This window comes from Strix aluco, chromosome Z, assembly GCF_031877795.1.
Source record: "Strix aluco isolate bStrAlu1 chromosome Z, bStrAlu1.hap1, whole genome shotgun sequence".
Lineage (NCBI taxonomy): Eukaryota > Metazoa > Chordata > Aves > Strigiformes > Strigidae > Strix > Strix aluco.
This window is the reverse complement of record NC_133971.1, coordinates 79,740,396-79,761,389: the sequence shown is the minus strand read 5'-3', so window position 1 is coordinate 79,761,389 and position 20,994 is coordinate 79,740,396. Positions and strand designations below refer to the sequence as shown.

The 20,994-nt window shown below is 39.6% G+C and overlaps 1 protein-coding gene and 1 long non-coding RNA gene across 2 annotated transcripts in view; both read left to right on the top strand.

The window, feature by feature from the left end:
* Window positions 1–56: 56 nt before the first annotated feature.
* Window positions 57–799, top strand: LOC141918092 (uncharacterized). Its single transcript, XR_012621566.1, has 3 exons — window positions 57–171; window positions 591–665; window positions 759–799. It is a non-coding gene; the product is annotated as an uncharacterized LOC141918092 (long non-coding RNA).
* The window catches only part of FGF10 (fibroblast growth factor 10), a 65,685-nt gene continuing 45,486 nt past the window's right edge, over window positions 796–20,994 (top strand). Inside the window, exon 1 of the mRNA XM_074812133.1 lies at window positions 796–1,322. Within this exon, the coding sequence (XP_074668234.1) occupies window positions 986–1,322 (337 nt within the window). The 5' untranslated portion in view covers window positions 796–985. The remainder of the gene's footprint in view (window positions 1,323–20,994) is intronic.

Here is a 20,994-nt window from a genome sequence, read left to right as displayed (position 1 = left end):
CGGCTGCTGCCGCCGCCGCTGCAGCCCGGGAGGAAGCGAGGGCAGCTCCCGGGGCTCCCTCCGCAGCAGGCACCGCTCGCTCCAACTGCAAAAGGGTTTCAGATGTCCCACCGCTGCTTGACCCCCTGCAAATAAGGGTTGACCACCAGAGGCACATCCCACCTCTGACTTGTAATCGCTGACATTTAGGCTACAACTTCCAACCTGTTTACAACCAAAGGGGGAGGGAAAGGAAGGGAAGGGAGGGGGGACGGGGACGACAAGTTGGGATTTCCCCCCCTCCTCTCTCTCTCCTTCTTTCTCTCTCTCTCTCTGTGGATTTTTTTTTTTAATACTGTTCTGGAGAATTCAAAGCAAAACAAAGAAACTGCCTCCTCTGGGGTTGTCAGTGAGAAAGGACGAGTTGTGCAACTGGCTTGGGATTTGCAAAAAGGCAAGGGGGTGGGGATCAGAAGAAGGTGCAAAGCCACAAAGTGTGAATGCGTGTGTATATGTAAAGGGGTATGTGTGAAAAATCCCTTCCAGCACCCCTTTCCGCTGCTTAGTTATTTTTGTTGTTGTTGTTCACTTTGCTGTCATCTATTTTTCAGACCTTTCTGCATCTAAGATGGTGAAGAAAGGAGTGAGGAAGAGAACAAAATAACTACTGGGAAGTCTCAAAGCAGGTTGGGGAGTGTGTGTGTATGTGGGGGGGTGGGGTGGGGAAAAGCAAAAGGAAAGAGGATTAACCACAGCAACCCCCCCAAAAAAACCAACAGCTCTTTTTTCTGAGGGAGGACTCGAAGGATTAAAAGGCAGCAACTTCTGAGGCGATTTGTCCCCTGAGTTATGGATGTTGGTGCACTTACTTCAGGCCAGATCAGAGCTCAGAGGGATCTAACCAGAAGCAGCAACCACCGGCTCTCCACTTGCCTTTTACCAGGTTTTACCCTTCCAGTATGTTTCATTTGATAAGACATTTTCCAGCGCCCAGAGTTTCAGTACAATGTGCAAATGGATACTGACAAATGGTGCCTCAGCCTTTTCCCACCTGCCTTGTTGCTGCTTGCTGCTGCTCTTCTTGGTGTCTTCTGTGCCTGTCACCTGCCATGACCTCGGCCAGGACATGCTGTCCCCGGAGGCCACCAACTCTTCTTCTTCATCATCCTCCTCCTTCCCCTCGTCCTTCTCCTCTCCTTCCAGTGCGGGGAGACACGTGCGGAGCTACAATCACCTCCAAGGAGACGTGCGCAAGAGGAAGCTCTACTCTTACAACAAGTACTTTCTCAAGATCGAGAAGAACGGCAAGGTCAGCGGCACCAAGAAGGAGAACTGCCCCTTCAGTAAGTACCGCTCCGCCGCCGCGCTGCCAGGCAGCGGCCGCCGCGCCCGCCCCAGCGCCCCGGCCGCGGCGGGAGCTGCAGCCCCGGGCCCGCGGGCTGGGGAGGGAAGGGGAAGGGGGCGCGGGGCAGAGGTGGGGTGGGCTCCTCCGGGCCGTCGCTCCCCGCCGGCCCGTAGCTGAGAATATCTCCGCTTACATTTGTTGTGCAAATGGCTTCGCCGAGCACAGTTTGTTTCTTTGCCTGGCAGAAAAGCAAATTAGAAAGATTTGTAAGGATGTGGCGCGGAGGGGGGGGGGGGGGGGGGCATTGTCTCCCGAATCTGAAAATCATTATCCCTTGTCATTAAAGCGCCTTGACGAGAACGCTGTATTGAAACAATGCATCGATTTCCCCCACGCACACACACACTCTTTCCCCCGAGCTGCACAAGAGCCGTCTGCTCCGCGCTCCCTCCTCCCCGAGCCCGGGACAGGGGCTTTCTCCTTCGGGCTGGGATTTTGCCTGTGTTTGCTCTCCGCCGTGGGGGTGCCGGTGCGCGGCCGCGCAGCCACCCGCGGTGCGGCGGTGCTGGTGCCTGCCGCGTCCCTGGCGCGCCGCGCCGCTCCCGGGCTGCAGCGCCGCTATACCGCTACTCGCTCCATTGTAAACATCTGGGGCTGGGTTCGCACAGACCTCACACGCGTTTCATTGTCATTTTTTTTTTTTCTTTAAGAAATTATTTCAAAGCAAAAGTCATATGGCTGTTTCCATGGCTGAAGTTTCGAGCTTTTCTGTAGTACAAATTAGGCTTTTAGTAATAGCATGCTTCTGGTAATGTATTTTTGGCTGTCAGTGCTAGAAATGTAACCTTTATTCGATTTTCCTGCCTGTGCAATCTCAAATTGAAGTAACTGTAGTAAATCACAGTATATTGCTTTGTAACTCTTAAGTGACTGCGTCTTACTACAGTAGCATGCTGAGAAAGTAAGCTCTGTTGTGTTGGAGGAAACTCTCTGACTTGCTTCACTGGTGGAAAACCACGTTTTGGTTCTTGGGTTGTTTCACATAAATCCAGATAAACCTGGTGATAAATCTTCTGTTAAATTAAAACAACTTAAAGTGACTTAAGTAGATCTCTTCTTAGCTGATGTATAAAGTATGGAGTACTTCAGCAGGTTGCCATGCTGTATGATAGACATTACTGTTCATTCAGCTGTATTTCTATTAAATACTCATAATACAGGCTTATAAACAGGGAGGAGAGGACTGCTATATCATATGTCACTACTTCGCTTGCTCCACCTTGCAACTTCATACTTTATCATGCACTTAATGTTTGTAAAAGCTTTAGATGTCAAAGCAGCTTAATCTTACCACCTCCCTTTATATATCTCATAGAAAGCCAATTTCTTGAAAAAAGGAGCTATGATGAAGGCTTCACTTTGAATCTATATGGAATGAAGCCCTGGCACTGTATTTCTTAGATTTACTTTTGTTTGTGAAGGAGGACAGCATCATTCCCCTAAAATGAGATTCTGAAAGCTTTGTGTGCTTCTCTGAGAAAAAGCCATTCTGTGTAGAATATTGCTGCCGAAAAGGCTGCAAAAGGGGCCCAATCTGACAACAGTGTACTAGGAGAAGTAACTACTCATCTGAGCCATCCCACTTAGCCAGCACAACTGTTCAGTGAGTAAAGTTACACACATGCATGAACTTCTGTGAGATCTTGCCAAAAGGTAGAATACGCTGAAATGCACATAGACACCTTTCTACGCTTTCAGTCTACATGGAACCCCATGCAACTGTATGATATGCAACTATAGGGTACGGTTCTTTTTTTCCTAGTTTTCCAGTCAGTGCATCAGAAAGAGGATTGGCATTCTTGGTGATGTCGTGGTTATTGTCACACCTGCAGAGTATCTACTGAAAGAATGTAATTGTTTCCCATAAAAGCAAAACAATGCCTTTATTATACATAGCTGTCTCCTGTCCCTCAAGTTCACGTGCAGTGAAGACTCCCATCATCTTAAAACTTGCAACTTGCTAACTGCGCTTACATCACAAAGTCAGAACTAGTGTACACCTTTAAATGCAAAAGAATTAGGATCTTGTTAGCAGAAGATAAGTCAAACAGTTGTATGTTCTTCTTTGATAGTCATTAAAATTTGAAGGGTGAAATTGTTTTTTCTGTAAAAGTACATAGTCTGAGACCATTTAAGAATATATTTACTGTGCCTTTATTTCAAGAGTGTCTGTGTAAGAAAATGTTGCAAGTGATTCACAAAATCTGTGCTTTTCATAACTTCACGTGTGGCTGTGCCATCATCATACTACCATAATCCCCAGCTGGTCTGATTCCATGCAAGTATAACTTTAAGATAGTCTAAAATATGTAATTACATGTGAATAGATTTCTGCAAAAAGGATTAGCCAGCTAGCCCACTAAATTGTAGCCTGTTTAACATTAAAGGCTATTTAATCTCTAATACAAGTTCCTCTTTTAAAGCCGTGCTTTGCTAAACAAATACAAAGACTTTGAAATATCCTAATTTGAGGACTGATTTTCTTTTTCTCATATGCTAATGTTTGAAATCCATTTTTGCTGCAGTAAAGCATTATCTATAGGGCTATAAGATCATGGTATGTTGTGTAATTAGACAACAGCTTTCATGGCTGGCAGCCAACTAAGCACTGTCAAGTAAGAGCGGTTGGAGAAAGTCAGAATAAACATTCAGAAAACAGAATTTAGTCTCCAGCCTTTAAATGGCTCAAGCAGCATTCATAGATTTTTCTCTATAATTATTGTGTAGATTGTGCTAAATACTCTGGCAGATATTTTCCAACTTGAATGCCTGAAACTATTCCATCAGCCTTTCTCTACCTATAGGGTCGTGGGAACAGAGGTGGGTTCTCACTGGTCTGTCAGGAGGCTGGGAGCACATGCAGCATTTGGCATAGCTGGAGGGTGTCTGTCACTAGATAGAAGTAGGACACTTTTCAGGTTTTGATTTATTGTTCTTTATATCTGGAAGCTTGTCCTCGAAATGCAACTACTAGCTCGTCCCACAGCACCACAGCTGTAAAGTCCCTTGCCCCTGTTCTTGGTAGAGCCATTTGCACGCACGAATACGGAGAGATGTACTGCTTTCTGGTGACTTAAGTACTTGCTGGGGGAAAAACAAAACCAAAAAGCCTCCAAGGAGCAATTACAAAAGCTTTCACTATAACTTGATCTGAGATGACCAAGAGAAGCTTAAGCCATATATTAAAATTGGGAGAGAGCTGCATGTGTGCAGATTCTGACCTTATCTGCACCCGGAAAGCTTTCTTGAAGGTAGTGAAACTCATTGGGTTTAATGCATGGCATGCATCAGGCTACATGATATATGATAAGCTGGTTCAGGAACACCTGCACGTATTTTCGAGTGTTATACTATTTTCAATTGACTTTTAAGGCAACTGTTAATATTGCTATGAAGCACACAGACTTCAAATTTACAGGAGGGATCTTAGTAGCTGAAGAATGATAACAATATGCAATGCCTAATTCGCAGCAGCTAACCTGCAGTCTGTGGAGAGAGTTCTGCCTGAGCAAGGATTACAGGATCAGGCCATTATTTAAGTACGTGTTTAGGGAGTGGAGGCTGTGTCATTGAGCCTGGATACTAGTGGGAAGAATTGCCGGAGCGATTCCTGCGGGCTTTAGACCAAGCAGTGCTTTGCAAAATCTACGGTAGATGGCGGCACAGCCACTGTCTGGTGTCACCTCTGCTCGAAGTAGGTGGACTAGAAGGGGCTGGATCCTCAGCTGTATGAGCTAATTTTGCTCAAGCAAAGCTAAAAGGGTTTACACCAGCTGAGAGTCTATTAATTGGCCTTCTGAGCATCCAGAGTGGATTGATCCAAACAGTGTGAAGGCACTGCAATTGAAGACTAAGAGTGTTTACTGGAGAAGCTAGCATGAAATAATTAGCTACTTCTCATGAGCTAACCTATTCCAGGCTTTTCCCCTGGGTATGCAATTATCTTTTATACATAGCTTTAGGATCTGCTGAAGTCCCTGATATTTTTTGGTTTTGCGATACGTAGTGTGGGATCAGATTAGCAACACAGCGACTAATAGCAAGAAACATTTGAGCCTCATTCTGTAGCCCAAAGGATTGTAAACAACCACTCTAATTACTAGAAATGCTGAACATTACTACTGAGGGTTTTAAGTGTGTGCATATATACATGACACATAAATACAGATTTCTGTTATATATTGGGTTATATACATAAAAATAGCATTAAATGTGTTTTGATTAAACTCATTTTTTTGATTATAACTCAAGTGCAGTAAAATCATAAAGCTTGACAGGTACCTTAACCTCAGCTGTAAAGCTCAAACCGGATTAAAATACATGGTAAAACACATTCTTTTGCTACCGGGCATTTTTTAAGCTAGCTGTTTGGGGTTATCAACTCCTAATGAGCTGATGTTTGTAAATTAATGTGAGAACTTTTCTCTGTTTTTCCAAATACTGATCAGTAGGCATATGTGTTTTGTTGTTTTACTCTCCATAGAGATCTGGTTTATTTTTTTAGCAATCAGAATACTTTAAATAGGAAATAATACTGGTTTAGTAATGTAATTTGAAACTTAGGTTCTTTATTATGAAATGTATGAGTTCTTATGGAGATGATTTCTCACTTCAAGTCCTTTTTTTTTTTTTTTCCCTTCTTTCTGTTACATAATATAACCAGCAGTATACAACCTTAGGCACTTAGGATTTATGAATGTGGAAAGAATTGTACTATTTAATGGCTACATGACAGTCTCCTGTTACTCTTACTGCATTCCTGCCTTGTGGACCCTCCATGCTGATAGCCCTGTCATAAATCTGTTCAAAATATACAGTTGTAAGAAGTCTTTTTGTCTTCATAAATCTAACTTATAGCCACTTGCAAAAAAAAAAAAAAAAAAGAAAAAAATAGAGAAATTGGAAGTTTGCTCCACTTAAAACCTCAGAATAAAGAAACCAAGGAACATGCAGGCTTATAGGTGCCATGCTTTGGTTTTAATGGGAGGGTTCTCAGGTAGTGGCTCGGTCAAAGCTTCCCTTGAAGATGGCGTTAGCTGAGTGAGCACTATAGAATGTGCTTACACTTCTGAAACATCTTGGATGCATTCACTCATAGGATAAGATCCTCTGTTTTGAAATAAAGCATTTTAAGATGACTTTCAGATGTCTTTGAGCTGTGTGTATGAATAGGGGCCTTTTCACTTCAAATGGGAGTCAGATCAGATCCTGCAATAGGGGAGTTTTCATTTATTCCACAGAGACTTTCATTCTGGAAAAGGAAAAACCCTTCTGTGAGCAAATCTTGTTAACCCCTGTGTCTTAGGTTAAAAATAGCAGGTACCTGTATGAACATAGGGCAATATCACCTGTCATGGTGGATTCCCAACTTTTTTCTCTGAGTAAGTAATATAATTGCACAAGGAAGGTTCTAAATAGAAAAAAAATCTTTGTAAAGAATACTGTATTTCTATTCCTAAGCTTAATATTTGGGATCATAGAAAAAGTGTCAGCAAAGCGGAGAAATTATTTGGTCAGCTTGGGATCTGTTATACTGCTCCCTCCATAGCTTGTTTTTGTTTGTTTGTTTTCTCAGCTTTCTGAAGAGCTTTCTGAACCAAGCTCTTACAGTCCCTTCTTCCCCAAAACAGCACTGAGTTGAAATTTCCGTTTGCACATTTTGAACGCTTGCTACCACTGCTTCCAGTTGCCATAAGGCACTGAACTACCTTATCCTAATATTCTAGGGTTTATCATCTAATGACCTCTTTGCCACTTTGAACAGCACAAATAGTCTGAATGTTTAGCAGCATTAATAACCAACATCAGCTTGATGAGACTCCATGGAGAAGTAACCTTGGCTTGCTTTGGGCTATGACCAAATTATCAGATCAGAAATGGAGGACTAAATGGTTATTGTTAGCACATGTATGTTTCTTGGTTGGTAGGTATACTAGTACAGCTAGTCTAACTGTATGCCCTTATCAAACAAATTCTTATTCTTTTGCTTTGACAACCTATTTTGATGTACTATTTTAGTATCTTGCAGCCTTTCATTGCTTTGAACACAGAAAAGTAGTCAGTGGCCTTGCAACCATGAGTTCTGTTAACTAGAAAAAGCCTTTGGTAGCTGTATTAATTGCTTCTATTTCTAGTGCCAATTTTCTGTAAAACATCTCTGTTAGTTGCAACATAGTAAGAAGGAGACAGGAAGCTCTGTTACATGAAATTTTGAAAAGTCAGCCTGGGAAAGCACTCTGTGTTTATGAAAAAAATTAAAATCTTCAAGGGTAGGAGTGAGGAGGAAGTGGCTTAATCTTTAATCACTGAATGGATATTAAAACTGAATTAATTAGCTGAGTGGATTATTAAAACTGATTATACACTTCATGAGTACAGTGCAACAAATGGAAATTGGAAGGGAAAGAAATAGTTACAAGTGAGCCAGGTCACATGCTAAATAATGGCTTTAAAGGCACTCTTTGCTTTTAAATTAGGTCACTTGAGTTCTTTCTTTGAACATTCAGTTCTAATTGCAACAGTAAATCAAAGAATACACTCAAAGTAGATTCCCATGTAAGGTGGACAACTGGACAGTGCCTTTTTACTGCTACTAACACGTGCATCCAATTACTGGGTTGATACACTCACGGTGTCAGCTGTGAAGCATTCCCCTATTTTATAGTTAGCCTAAAGAATTATTAGCCTGTCCCCTTTCACATTTACCTCTAAATAATCTGTCAGTAGTGTATAACTTCTACAGTTAAAGAGAAATTTTCACACGCATTGAAGCTGACTTTCAAGAAAAAGGAAATGTTGAAACAACACCAAAAAGTTTCACTCCTTTTCTCCCTCTCTCCTTCCATAATTTCTGGTGTTGTGCAAGAGAAGAAAAGGCTGCAGATACTAGAAACATGAATGCTCATAAATATTATATAAAAACAAAGATCAGATATTTCATAAACCTTGATTTAGTAAAGCAATACGATGCCTACACCTTTCATGGTGGAAAACATATGTGGAAAACAATAAACTTATTTGTTTTTTACAGTTCCTGACTCTTCTCCTACGTGGGGAGCCGAAGTGAAAAATGGGAGGCCTGAGAAGTCTTGTTGCTCTTCCTTCTTCTGCCACTGATATTAGAGCTTCAAACATTACATAGAAATAAAGGAAATATAAGTTTTCTTCCAGGTTCCTGATGCACATGTGTGTAGCTGTAGTCAGTGTGTGAGAGAGTTGGGGAGGGAACACCGAAACATCTGGGATGTTGTTTAATTGCAATTAAGGCATCATGCTAAGTGAAGGCTAGGTATAAATCAATGATATTGTGCCCACATTAGAGGAAGGGGATGGGAAGTGTGACGAGTGCCAGAGCAACACTAGAAAAGATGACAAAAAGAAATAGGAGCAGCATGTGTCATGAGTGAGAGAGAAGTGGGGAGAGGGAAAGCATGGCTTACCCATCTGGGCAGCTGTGAACTGTCAGTGATGTTGAATTGTCCTGTCTCATCTTACTGCATCATCAGTTTTGCACAGTCTTATCCTATGAAGTCATTAAGGTGCCTGTTGAATTTGTCTAAAAGTGTGTAATTGGGATATAACTCTTCACACTCAAATTTCATTGTGTCTTCTCTGACTCTATTCTGTAGATACTAGATACTATTTGGTAGGTGCTCTGGGATTCTTTTCTTCACATTATCCTCTTCAAGAGGATTAATAACCTGCTTCATTCCTAATGTCAAAGTCAGCATAGACTACTCACAAGCAGAAAGGTGGGCAAACTTGCCTTTGGAAGTAATAAGCTATTTTAAAGAAGACACAAGCAAACCTGTTAAAGAAGAAAAAAAGTTAAGGTTTTGTTTGGTTGGTTCTTCTTCAATTTTTCACTATGCTAGTACTATCCACTATATTTGTTATGAGAATCATATACCTGAAGGACATCAAGATATCTTAAACTTCTAGGTGTATTAATCTTTGGGGATGGAATGGGGTATTTTTGTGACTGGTGTGTTTAGTGTTATGAAGTATGTCATATCTTGTAAGCTTATCTTTAAGATTTGAAGTATTTACATAGTTACAAGTTCATATATTCAGTAACTGTGCTTCAGTGAGCAAGAGAATATATGCTGTAGGATAAGATACAGGATGACTGTATTTAATATGAAGTGGATTTTACAAGACTGCAGTTTTAGTGCCTTCTTTTTGTACATTTTTATGATGTTTTAGGAGATGCTAAAGCTCCTGATGTTCACTGAAACAGCCTTTTTGACTTCAACAGAATACAGTTTGTTCTCTGTGTATTTCCCAGATACTTATTTTTTTCCCTATGGTTTTTCTGGAGGTAAACATTAAAGGTGTAAACCATGTAGATCTGGAAGTACCTCTCTCACCAACATGAAAGATCTTAGTACCTGTGGCACCTGTCCCTTGGAGGCAAGGAGGCTAATGAAAACCTTCCCCTGAACTGTAACGTTAGCTGACTTCACTGTGCCCTTCTCCCCTGTCTTGCGGGAAGCTTGACAGTGCACATGGCCCAAGTTTGGATGACAGGACACCTTTCCTTTGTCAAAACACTGGTGCTAATAACTGTAATACAGAAATTGTGTGCTGAGGATCTGTAACTGCAAAGCTAACATGGAAAGAAGCAGCATGAGCCAAGCTATGGGCACATTTTGTTAGTCTGCTTCAAGATCTAGGCCTGGTTGCTCACCTGGCTCTTCAGATGCTAGAAAGATGACCTCCTCCTGTAAAAGATAGATATGTGGGTTTGGTGCTACCCTTACTGGGTAGCTGGGTCAGCAGCAGGTATTTTGGCCAAAGGGCTGGGCTAAGACACCACTCTGTGTAAAGTGGAGCAGAGAGTTAGTACAAGCCGAGTTTCACCATGTGTTCTGAGGTACAGCTGGACATCCAAACCATTGCCAGATCTTAAAGTATCACTTCATCTGGTTCTGAGAGAAATAGGTTGGAAAGTGAGTGGCATGTAGGAAATGGAAGGAAATGTTTCAGCTTCTTATAGGTGAAGATGCTGGGGAAGGCACATGTTGTGCAAGTACACCAATTATTATGAACATTTACTGTCATGTCTATTAGCTTTTATTCACAGACCAGCATATCCTCTGCTTCCAAACACCCATAAGCACACACAAGCAATGACTCATTTCTTAGGGCAATGCACAGTTTAAACCACTTAAGCAGTTAAAACACAATTTATAAAGGTTAGCACCAAGAGGTGAAAATCATGCTGTTTCTGAGGCCAAGAAGTGGATTCAATTCAAGCAGTTTTGGTGCTTCCCTTGGGTTTTGCTTTGTGGGCAGCCCTAGTCCTAAGCCAAGGAAAATGGAGGGAGATGCTGAGATCATGCAGACTGGCAATTCATCCTGGCAGTGATGATGTTTCCTATTGCCAACATATGGTGGGAGATACTGCAGGACAGGAGGAGGGGAATAATACTAACAAAAATCTCTGCTTGAAGTACTATGTAGAGAAATGGACCATTTCTCTCACAGATTCACGTGCCTGAATAATGTGGTTCCTAGTTGGAACCCAGTCTGTACATCCCATGGCATTTAGACTATGTAACCGCTATATATTACTTCGTTATTCCTTGGTACTTCCTTTTCTCATATGGCATAAAACAGCCAAGAACTGTGACTGCTGATTCCTTCAGAGCTACTGGTAATTGTGTGTTAAGGAGCTACAAGACTGGAACCACAGACATGGATAAAAATGTTTTAGGATCATTGTATGAAAGGCATAAAAAGGTTACTATTAGTAAATGCAGTGTGTAAAATACCTTGTTATAGGGCTTTGGATCAGGAAATGCATTTCAACTGGATGGTATACCTCACAGAGCAACTACTCCATCAAGGTTGCAACTAAGTTGGTGGGGAAAGAAAAGGTCCAACATCAGCTTTCTTTCTCAAAGGGTTTGTGGGGGTTTTTTGAACTTTAGAAAGATTCTTAAAGACCACGATGGATTTTTATTTTTTTTTTTTTTTTAAATCAAGATTGAAACTGGAATAATGATGTAGGATTGTGGGAAACCAAAGGCTCATGCCCTTCGCCATGTGCTGTGAAGATACCCTGGCCATAAAGGGAGCTGGGGCACTTTTCTGAGTTCCTTGTGCTCCTCCTGCTGATGGTTAAGCAACACAGAGGAGGAATCTACTTAAGGGAGAGGGAAGAAGACTGAACAATTTGGCACAAGGATAGTCTGTGGGAAAGAAACTCTGAGTATAGGGAGTGCCGTAAAGTGTTAGGTATTATGAAATATCAGGTCCTATACATGTTTGTTATCCATTGTACCCCAAAATTTATAAATGTATTTGAGTCTAATGTCTCTTTGGATCTTTGCTGCTTATAAAATGAAGATAGTAATACTTCCTACATAAGCAAGGGTGTTATGAAAACAAATTATTTGTGAAACACACCAGTAACACTGTAATGAGTGCCAGTGGGAAAAAAGGCCACCCAGAGGGTAATAGTTCTCTTTTTACAGAGAGATTTGGATATAAGGAATAGCAAAGACAGTTTTTTCCTCTTATAGAACAGGAAAGAGTAGGCTACTTCTTAACTCTAGCAGACTTAGTTGTTTGTCTTTTGACTAGAAAAAACTTAACATCACCCAGAAAAAAAAATATTCTATAGTCTCTCTTGCAAGCACTCTGTCAAGATTACTCAACAAATTCATTACATAGCATAATACAAAAGTTAATGGCAAAATAGCTCCTAACCAAACAGCGTGGGTGTAGGCGCAAATTGGATCTGTCCTTCTGTCAAGCTGAGCTCTAGATCTGATTGTGCTGTATGAAAGTTATAGTCATGAGCGATATCAAAATTTATTTTGCTTCAAAGGTATGAACATTAGGATGTTTCAGATCAAGGATTTGTATAATTTCCATGATTAAACAATTAAAATATAATTGTAATTTCACTCTCTTCTTTTTAATGTCAGGCCTATTAGTTAAAGAAATTTGAGCATGATCTCCATCCAATATTTATTGCATTTGGCCCTATTATACATTTTTGGGACTTCCTTGATTTCCCTGAATTTCCCTGGAGTTAAACTACTGGAATTATTTGTTTAGCTTTTATTTCTTTTCCTACCATTTTTTTATTATTGATACTTCCCCTTTAGTGTCACGGACAATATTCTTTCAGTTTAATTTATTACAGTTACTTTTACATGTCACAACTTCTCTTTGAAATGACAGCCATCCAAGTTAAAGTCTTTTCAACTTTAGTGAAAACACATATAATGAGGCTGACACTTGGCTCATGTGGTATTAATCTGGTCTCTTGGTCATTTCTTCTGTGTCTCCTGCTGCAGCCTGCTCTCAGAAAGACATATCTGCAGCTGGGGAGTACATAAGATTAACTTCCGCCTCTCTGTGGCTTCTTGCCTCAGACCACACACCAAATAATTCCTCAAAGCATTATCCAGATTTGCTCAAAATTCACCATGCTTGCTTTATTCCTTCAGTTCTGCCACACATGCATTTGTGGACTCTGCTTGCAGCTGATTCTGCTTATGAAACAGGAAACATTTTGCAAAGATGAGGATTTGGAGACAAACGCTATTGTAAAATACCTATAATAATTTTTCTGTGGAACTCTTCCCTCTTTGCTTTTGCTGATTTTATAAATGTACAGAGTAGACCATAAAGGTCAGCAAGATGTAACTTTTTTGTTTTCAGCTGTACTCAGGGCATAACAAAGATTGATGTAGCATTTCAGTACAGGCTGATTTAAGTAACTCCTGTGTCCAAAATGAAATTTTTAAAAAAGCAGACCACAGTGCTTATATTCAGGAAGATCTTTAGTGCTCTCTGAACTATTAAATTCAATGTTACCAAAAAATTGCCACTGTGTGGATGGAGAGTGTTAGTCAGCTCTCTTATCCTGGGATCTCCAAAACTTAATCACAGTCAGTTTAAAATCTTTAAAAAGGGAGCCACAGATGTGAGGAGTATGAGTCTCTGTGCTCACACACCAATGCAGACTCAAGAAATATCTGTAATGATGAGCAGGAAAACCAGTATGTAAAAACGTCTAACTAGTTTGTGCTTAATACAGGAAGTTATAGCTGAGGTTACCAGACACTTCGCATTAAGTTCATAGTGGGGACACGAACATAATTTTGGTGTTTGAGTTAACTTCAGTCTGGCATTTTCTAATATTCATATTGTTGTTTTTTCAGCTAAGTATTTTTTCGTGGTAGTTTCAGAATCTTTCTGCTTTTCACAGTAGCCAGTCATAAATATATATATATAAGCTTTTCATTTATAGGTGTGTTTTGTGTGTCAAGCTATAGAAGTTCTACGTGCAAAACTCCTGTTAGCCACTCGCAGACATACTGGTATTGCAAGAGTAGATTGCATGATGATGCAACTAACGTACCATATAAGATGAAGTTTCCAAAGAATGTGTAAGGGCCCTAACTGAACAGCACACTTAGGTTTTCAGGTGTAATCCTTGTGCAGCTATTGCTGTGAGCACCTCTGAGAGCTTGCTCTATCAAGTTTATGATGTGAAAGCTCTCATGATGTGAAACATCTTGAGAATAAGTAGAAATCTGTGTCATTATTAAAGTATTTGGACACATTAGATTATTGCCTTCAGGAGGACCGTAACATATGCTTTACCTAGCAAAGGGTGACAAATGTTAGAGACTTCTAGATATCTAATAATAATTTCAGAGTTTAGTCAGTTGAAGAATTTATCTCATTCTCTGTTCCAATAAATACCTTGCTAATGAATCCTAGCTAACATGACCTTGTAGCAGAGTTTTTGCTGCTCTTTTTTTTTTTTTGTGCATTCCTTATCCAAATGGTAGATTTGTTTTCTGATTTTGAAGGAGAGCTGATACTCACAAGTCATATGTCACAAGCCACTAAAAGTGTCAAAATCTTACAGCAGGCCCTTGGTGGCTTGTTAATCTCCCCTTTCCCCTCCCCCCCCCCCTCCTTTTTTAAAGGAAACAGACTAATTCACTTAAATATAATGAGAGCCATGCTTGCCATAGCCTACTTTTTAAACAGTATAAGCCCAAGCAAGATCTGTCTTATTTCTTCGCCTCCCTTTCTTGGCTCCAGCAATTAAGCACAAAGCTGAAAAATACAGGTTTGTATGGCAGAGCTATTTCATATGTCAAATGAGAAATTAATGCTGCCATTTTCATAACAGAAAAATATACACGTGTTAGGGCAGGGAAGCTTTTCTTTTCCTTTGTGCTCTCCCTGCTAAATTATCAGAAGCAGCATGCAAAAGATAAACCCCTGCGTTAAATAGGGAGACCAGATGTATGTTTAACCTCTTGCCCTCATTTTTCTGATTGGCTTCCATTAGGAACAAAAAGTTAAAATATTTCTAAACAAAAATAACTGATATGGTAAGGTGAACTTTTCAACTGGATAAGAGCTCTTCAGAAGAAGACAGCATTACAGAGTCCTGTGTTAGGCCAACAGACTTTTACTGTAGTGATACATACATACTCAGAACAGTAACTCCATGTTTACTTTTGATAAGTAGTGACAGAAATTTTGTTGAGTCGCAGCAAAAATGAAAGTAAGAAGTAGCTTAAATTCTCATGTGTTAGAGAAAACCTACAAATACCATGCTGCAAATCTTAGGACTGCTATTTGGTGTTAGACTTTTTCACTTCTACAGACAGGTAATCAAATCCTGTGTTATTTTTCCCCATCTTCAGAGACAGGGACTGAGGCAGAGGGTTTAAAGACCAGGATTTTCTCTCTTTTATTTTTATTGAAGATTATTCCACCATCAATCCCTGGACTGATGATTCCACTTTGTTCCTTATTTTGTGTTCACAATACAAAGGGTGATATTCGTGTTCTTAATAGAAATGGGAATTGAAGGGTAAGGTGTAATACTGTTTATTTTGTATAGCAGAGTATGTCTCCAACAGATATACATCTGTGACAGCTTAAACGACAACTTTAAACTAGTTAAAGATACAGAAAGTAGAAGAAAAGTCTACAGAAGTGATTGAAAAGAGACAAAATTCTGTCTAAAGACAGAGGTATTGGAAAGTGCCTTCTCTTGGTAAAAATGTTCATCAGCTAGTGGAGATGAGATAATTGGCAATGTTTGAAAATGAGTTGTTCTTAATGAGCAAAGCTAGGAGCTGATGGTAACCCATAAGCTATCCTTTGGAAGAGTTTGGGAACTGAGTTTGTTTTATCATGAAAGATAAATGGTTTAAGTGTTATTAATGTATTCACTGCAGATACCAGTTGGAGAGAGAGTCTGTCCTTTTGGAAGTGCCCGGTCTGAGAACCAGCAGAGTTTGCATATGGATTCTAAATTCATAATTTTAATTGCTTCCTTCTCGTATTGCTAAGCTTTTTGGATGAACTGGTATTTAGGAGAGATTTTACTGAAGCAGAGGCATTCACCCAGGAACAAAAGAAAATTGCCTACAGAAAGGCAGGAGAAACAGGTCTAACATTGCAAAAATGGAGACTATTGCAAACAGGGAATCGCTACCAGAGGTGAGTGAGTAGAGGAGAAGCCCTCCAGCAACTTGTTCTAACTCCTCTGCTGAAAGTTACTAAATCTCACCAGCTCATGTTAGCATTCCATAATTTCCCCCATGCAAAATCACACATCTTAGTTTTACTGGCTTACATAAAAGATTTCAGCCGTCCTGGCTGATATTATCTAAAGCAAGTGTACACTGGAGTGTTTGGAGAGCAGCTAAACTCCATCTGGGGAAATAACATAAAGACTGGCTGGTACAGATTTATTTTTTTCCTTTAGTCATGATTCATAACAGGGATGCAGAATGTTTTAGAAGAAAAAAAAAGTAAAGGGTGTGTTAAAAGGAGTGACATTTGATACAAAATCACCAAAATCATTTAGACTTTGAACAGAGAAAATGGAGTTTTGACCCTGTACCTAAGTGTAGCAGTCCAGGATCTCAGTTATGCATTCCTTGTATTTCTCTGATAATGGCAGGGTAAAGTAGCCAATTTATTCACACTGTGATTTCAATTTTTATCAGGAGTATCGTTTCAGCTTGTTATAAAAGTAATAATACCACCTTAGGATCTAGTCCAGGAGAAAATACCAGTTGATTTTATGGGTTGTGCCAATCCTGCAAAAAGTTGCAGATGTCAGCTTTATAGACAGCTGAAATAGCCGAAGGAAATAGTTGTGGGATAAAGAGGAAGAGCAAATTTTAAAAAGAATTTTTTGTGATGCAAGCTGCAGTGGGGAGGCAGGAGCACTCTGAATTCACACAATAAGCTTCTCATCTTTTGTGCCCTGCAACTACCCTAGAAACTCTGTGTTTCAAAGGTAACCATTCCTACTGGATAGCTTCAGTAGACAGTTTCTGTGGAACAGCAGTCTATGCATGGTATCAATGGCATCTTTACTACACTTCCCAAATGCTCTCTCATCCACAAAATGGGCACTTCCAGATGGCCTCTCCCACCTACAAACATCTTGTCTGTGGCAGTTTGAGAGCTGTAGGTAGGTGGAGAGTGGTTTGTGGCTCTCTGTCTAGAACAGGGAAGTTCTGCAAAGCCATGTAATATGTAACTAGTGGATGTCTGGTACCAAAACAAATCTCTACTCATCTTTCTCTGTCTTCTTCTTTTAACATCAACTTCTGGTGGATCACTTCTTAGTGGTCTGACAGGCCTTGCACCCCAGGATCAGGAAGCAGTCAGCATTGCATGCACAGCCTCCCCATGGGCATTTGTTACACTTGGTTGGTGTGTGTCCATTAACTAAAAATGTGTCAAGTCACAGGAATGCAAGACCAAGGAAAACCTCCTAGGAACCCTGATATATCCCCTGTTATCACCAGTGCTTGTCATATAAATTTGTTCAGAAGTTCATCGAGTTAACACCAGGTAGGTTTGCTCACCATACTCTTTAGCTGGCGGCTGTTCCTCGATCTCAGACCTCTAATGGCTACAAATAAGTCTTATTTTCAATCAAAATACCTTCATAATCAGCACTACTCTTCCCACTCTTTTGCCCCAGTAGTGTCCTTCACTGCCTCACAGCTTTTCTTCTTTAGAATTCACCACTGTAACATACACATAGGAGGCAGTTATATTCTCTCCTCTTTGTTTTTCCTCTGCTAAACTTAATATGCCAAGTTCATTGCTAAACAGACAACAGTGTGCTGAGACATAGCTCTCCCATCTCCCTGCTTGTTCTGCATGTGAAGCAATGTAGCTACATCCACATAGGCTAATAAACTGTGCTTCTTGGTGGAGCATATTAATTTGTGTGGCACCCTGAAAATGTAGGTGTCTTGGTTTCCAAACCCAAGTTTAGTAGGTTTTCTGGGGAAGTTTAATTTGAATTATTTCTTGTGGGTCTTCTGGTTGTTTCTGTGTGGACATGACCTCTTCTTGTAAGATAATGTTTTCATACTCCTGCCTTTCTAGAACTGCTTCTAGGTGCCTGGTCTTAAACCAGAACTGCGCACCATGTCCCAGACTTAAAAGAAGAATTCCAAGACTGCCAAAACTAACAAACCCCCCAAACAGACCTCACATCTCCCAATTGACAAAGGCTGCTCTATGTCCAGTTAGGAAAAGAAATGTGGACTTTAGAAATGGCCCCGTTTTACAGTGTGTTTGACAGAGCAGAGTGTTGGAAAGGTTGAAGTACTCTGTTAAGAGTGATGGTCGAATACAGCTGATATAGACAAAGGTGAATTGAAATAATTTATCATGTAATTTTTTACTCTCATTGATTTGTATATAAGACTTCTCTTGAAATTTGAAAGAATACTGGTTTATGGGTGTTTTAGGGAAGGAACTTATTCTCATTTTCTTAAAGATCTTGAAATGCTAAAGCATTTTCCAATTAGAGTGAATATGAAATACTGAAACAGACTCTTCTACAAAATCAAAGTCCAAAGTAATGTCAGTTTAGATAAAGCATGACATTTTGTGTGAACTAGTTGGAAATATATCATGAAAAATGTCCACATTGAAATATTTTTTTTTTATAGTAAGCTTGACGAAATGTTTCACTTGTCTTTTAAAAGCATAAAAAAAGAATTTTATTATCTTTTTTAGAATGTTGAATTGAAAATTTGGTTGAAGCCCATTATTTCTATGGGAAAATGAAACTAATTTAGTGATATTTTCAAATGAAATAATGTTTGGTCATAAAAGTTCCATATACAGTTCATTAATTTCAAAATAAGAAAAGAATTGAGAGTGAGCAAATAAATGCTCAGAAGAGAATTGTAGTATTCTTTGTCAGAATAATCAGGCTCTTCACTGACATGATGTTAAACGCAGAGAATGACTATGTTGTGTTTCGCAGAGGCCTATGTCCAAGTTCTTGGTCCTGGCAAGCAGTTTGACCATCTGTAGAATGTCTAAGTTAATACTTGAGGCTCAAGGCACTGGTATCTGTATGACTGAAGGAATAGATAGTTCCAGTTAGTCATTAGGTAGAGCTTCAATCCCTAAGAGTTATTGAATTATTGAATTAGAAATACTAGAGAGTTAGGACACATACCCATAATGGCTTAACACTCTGCACTGAACTGTTGCTTTCCGTGCAGAAACCTGGCTGCAGGTCATTATCTCTCTGTCCACATGTAGAAGAGAACAGGCAGAGCTCTACCTTTACTTCCTTGATGTCATTCCCCTGTGTTATCAGTGGGTTTATGGTAAACATGAGGAAATACATTTTCTTTCTTCTCCCCAAGCAAAGTATTGCTTCCCCTGACTTTTTTCAGTAGCAAGACAACTGCTGTTTTTTTCTGGATACATTACAAGCTGAGCGACCAGGACTTTTTTTTCGTGACGTTATATCTTTTGTATGCTAAACACACATTTGTATTTAGAAAAGCACTTTAGGAAACAGTGTGTCTTATGTGGCTGTGTATTTATTTGTATTTGATACAATCCATACAGGTGTCTCACTTCTGTGCTGAGGAGGGGTGACAAGAATGTGTTGACAATTTTTTTTTTCATATTGTGACAGATCTTTTCAATATAGTATTTCCTGACGCCTTTAGGTATAATTTCACTTGTTCCTGCCATTCTAAGGTAGATATATCAGCCAAAGCTATTGTTATGTTCCCCTGATGCATCAAGATATAGAAGTGTGGGCTGTTGCAGCTGATGTATGGAGATAATGGGCATTGCGTGACAGCTTTTTTTTCTGTTTTCCTTTTCTTTTACTGTCTGTACGTCTGGCTTTAATCAGAGATTTCTCTGTGAAATGTTGCTGTTGGACCTGAACAAACTCTTTGCTCTTCTCTGATATGGACCTCTGGATTATAGGTGAAACTGCATTAAGAGACTACAGAGGTTAATTATGCCTGAAAGTTTCCAGTACTATCCACATCAGTTGACACTCTCGGCACACTACATAAACAATCTAGGAGAAGCTATCATTAGCAAAGCAGGAGAGCTGCTCTTCCCCAGCCCCTGCACTGCTTGCTTGCATTTCAAAGCCTTCACACATGGTTGAACATCTTGCATGAGTCATATACGAATTCAAATAAGTTGTTGGTCAGCTGCACATCCTGTGTGTGGATTTTTTTCATATATACAAGGAAAAAGATTTCTACCTGTCCTCCAAAAATTTAACACCTAAATAGTCCTTTCTAAAAGTTTTCTTTTTATTTAACGTACCTGATATTTCTTTTTTTAAGAAAAAGCTTTAAGTAATTTTGGTAGAGCACCTGTGTATATTGTACCTGTCAAGAACTTTTGAGGTTCTGTGATCACATTTTGCTAGTTTAAAAATTACTTTTTCTCTGTTGTCCAGTGAAAAATTCCATATTGATGTAGAAGCTAAATTTCATTGGGAAAATAGTAGAACTCATTATACTGAAGTATTGCCAAGAGTGCAGTGTAAGGATACTGATAAATCATTGCTCTCCTTTTAATAGCATCCTTGTAGGTGTTAGGTTAAAAACAGAAAGCATGAGGTTTTCAAACAAAAGCAGTCCTCAGGACAATCACATCTCAAGATTTATTTTTTTTTTCCAAACCAAACTCCAGTGAAATCAGTTATCTGTTATCAGTTATCAGTTATGCAAAACAAAGAAATTAAAGTGCAAGTACCTGCTTCCCTCTGTCTCTTGTTATGATGCTTTCTTACATTCCAACACCATTTTCTTTATTTTTGAAGCTTTATGCTTTGGAGTGTGCAGGAACAAGTTGAGGAAGGGTTGGAAGGGTTGGAAGGTCAGCCAGTGAGCTCAAAGCGTGGCAATTCACTTCTGTCTCACCTCATTCCTGCTTCTTCAGAGCAGCAGCACAATAATCTTTTAAATCTGTTTGATACGGATTGTATGCTTGAAGCAACTTGGACACTGCTTGCATAGGAGCTGTCTTGAATTTGCCTATATGAGATCACAGCAAAAAAAAAAATCATAAGACACTCAAGGAATTCTCCAGGTTGCTAGATTTAATTACCAGAATTTCTAAGGAATTCTTTTATACCAAAAATAATTGGATCATCATTTTTTTAAGTGGATTAGATATAAAAATATAATATAAACCAGCCATTACATTGAGATATGATGTGGGACATTTTTAGCTGTCAAAATGTGCTTAGAAATGTATAACAAATGCCAGCATGATACTGTGAATTGTAAAAAGGAAAA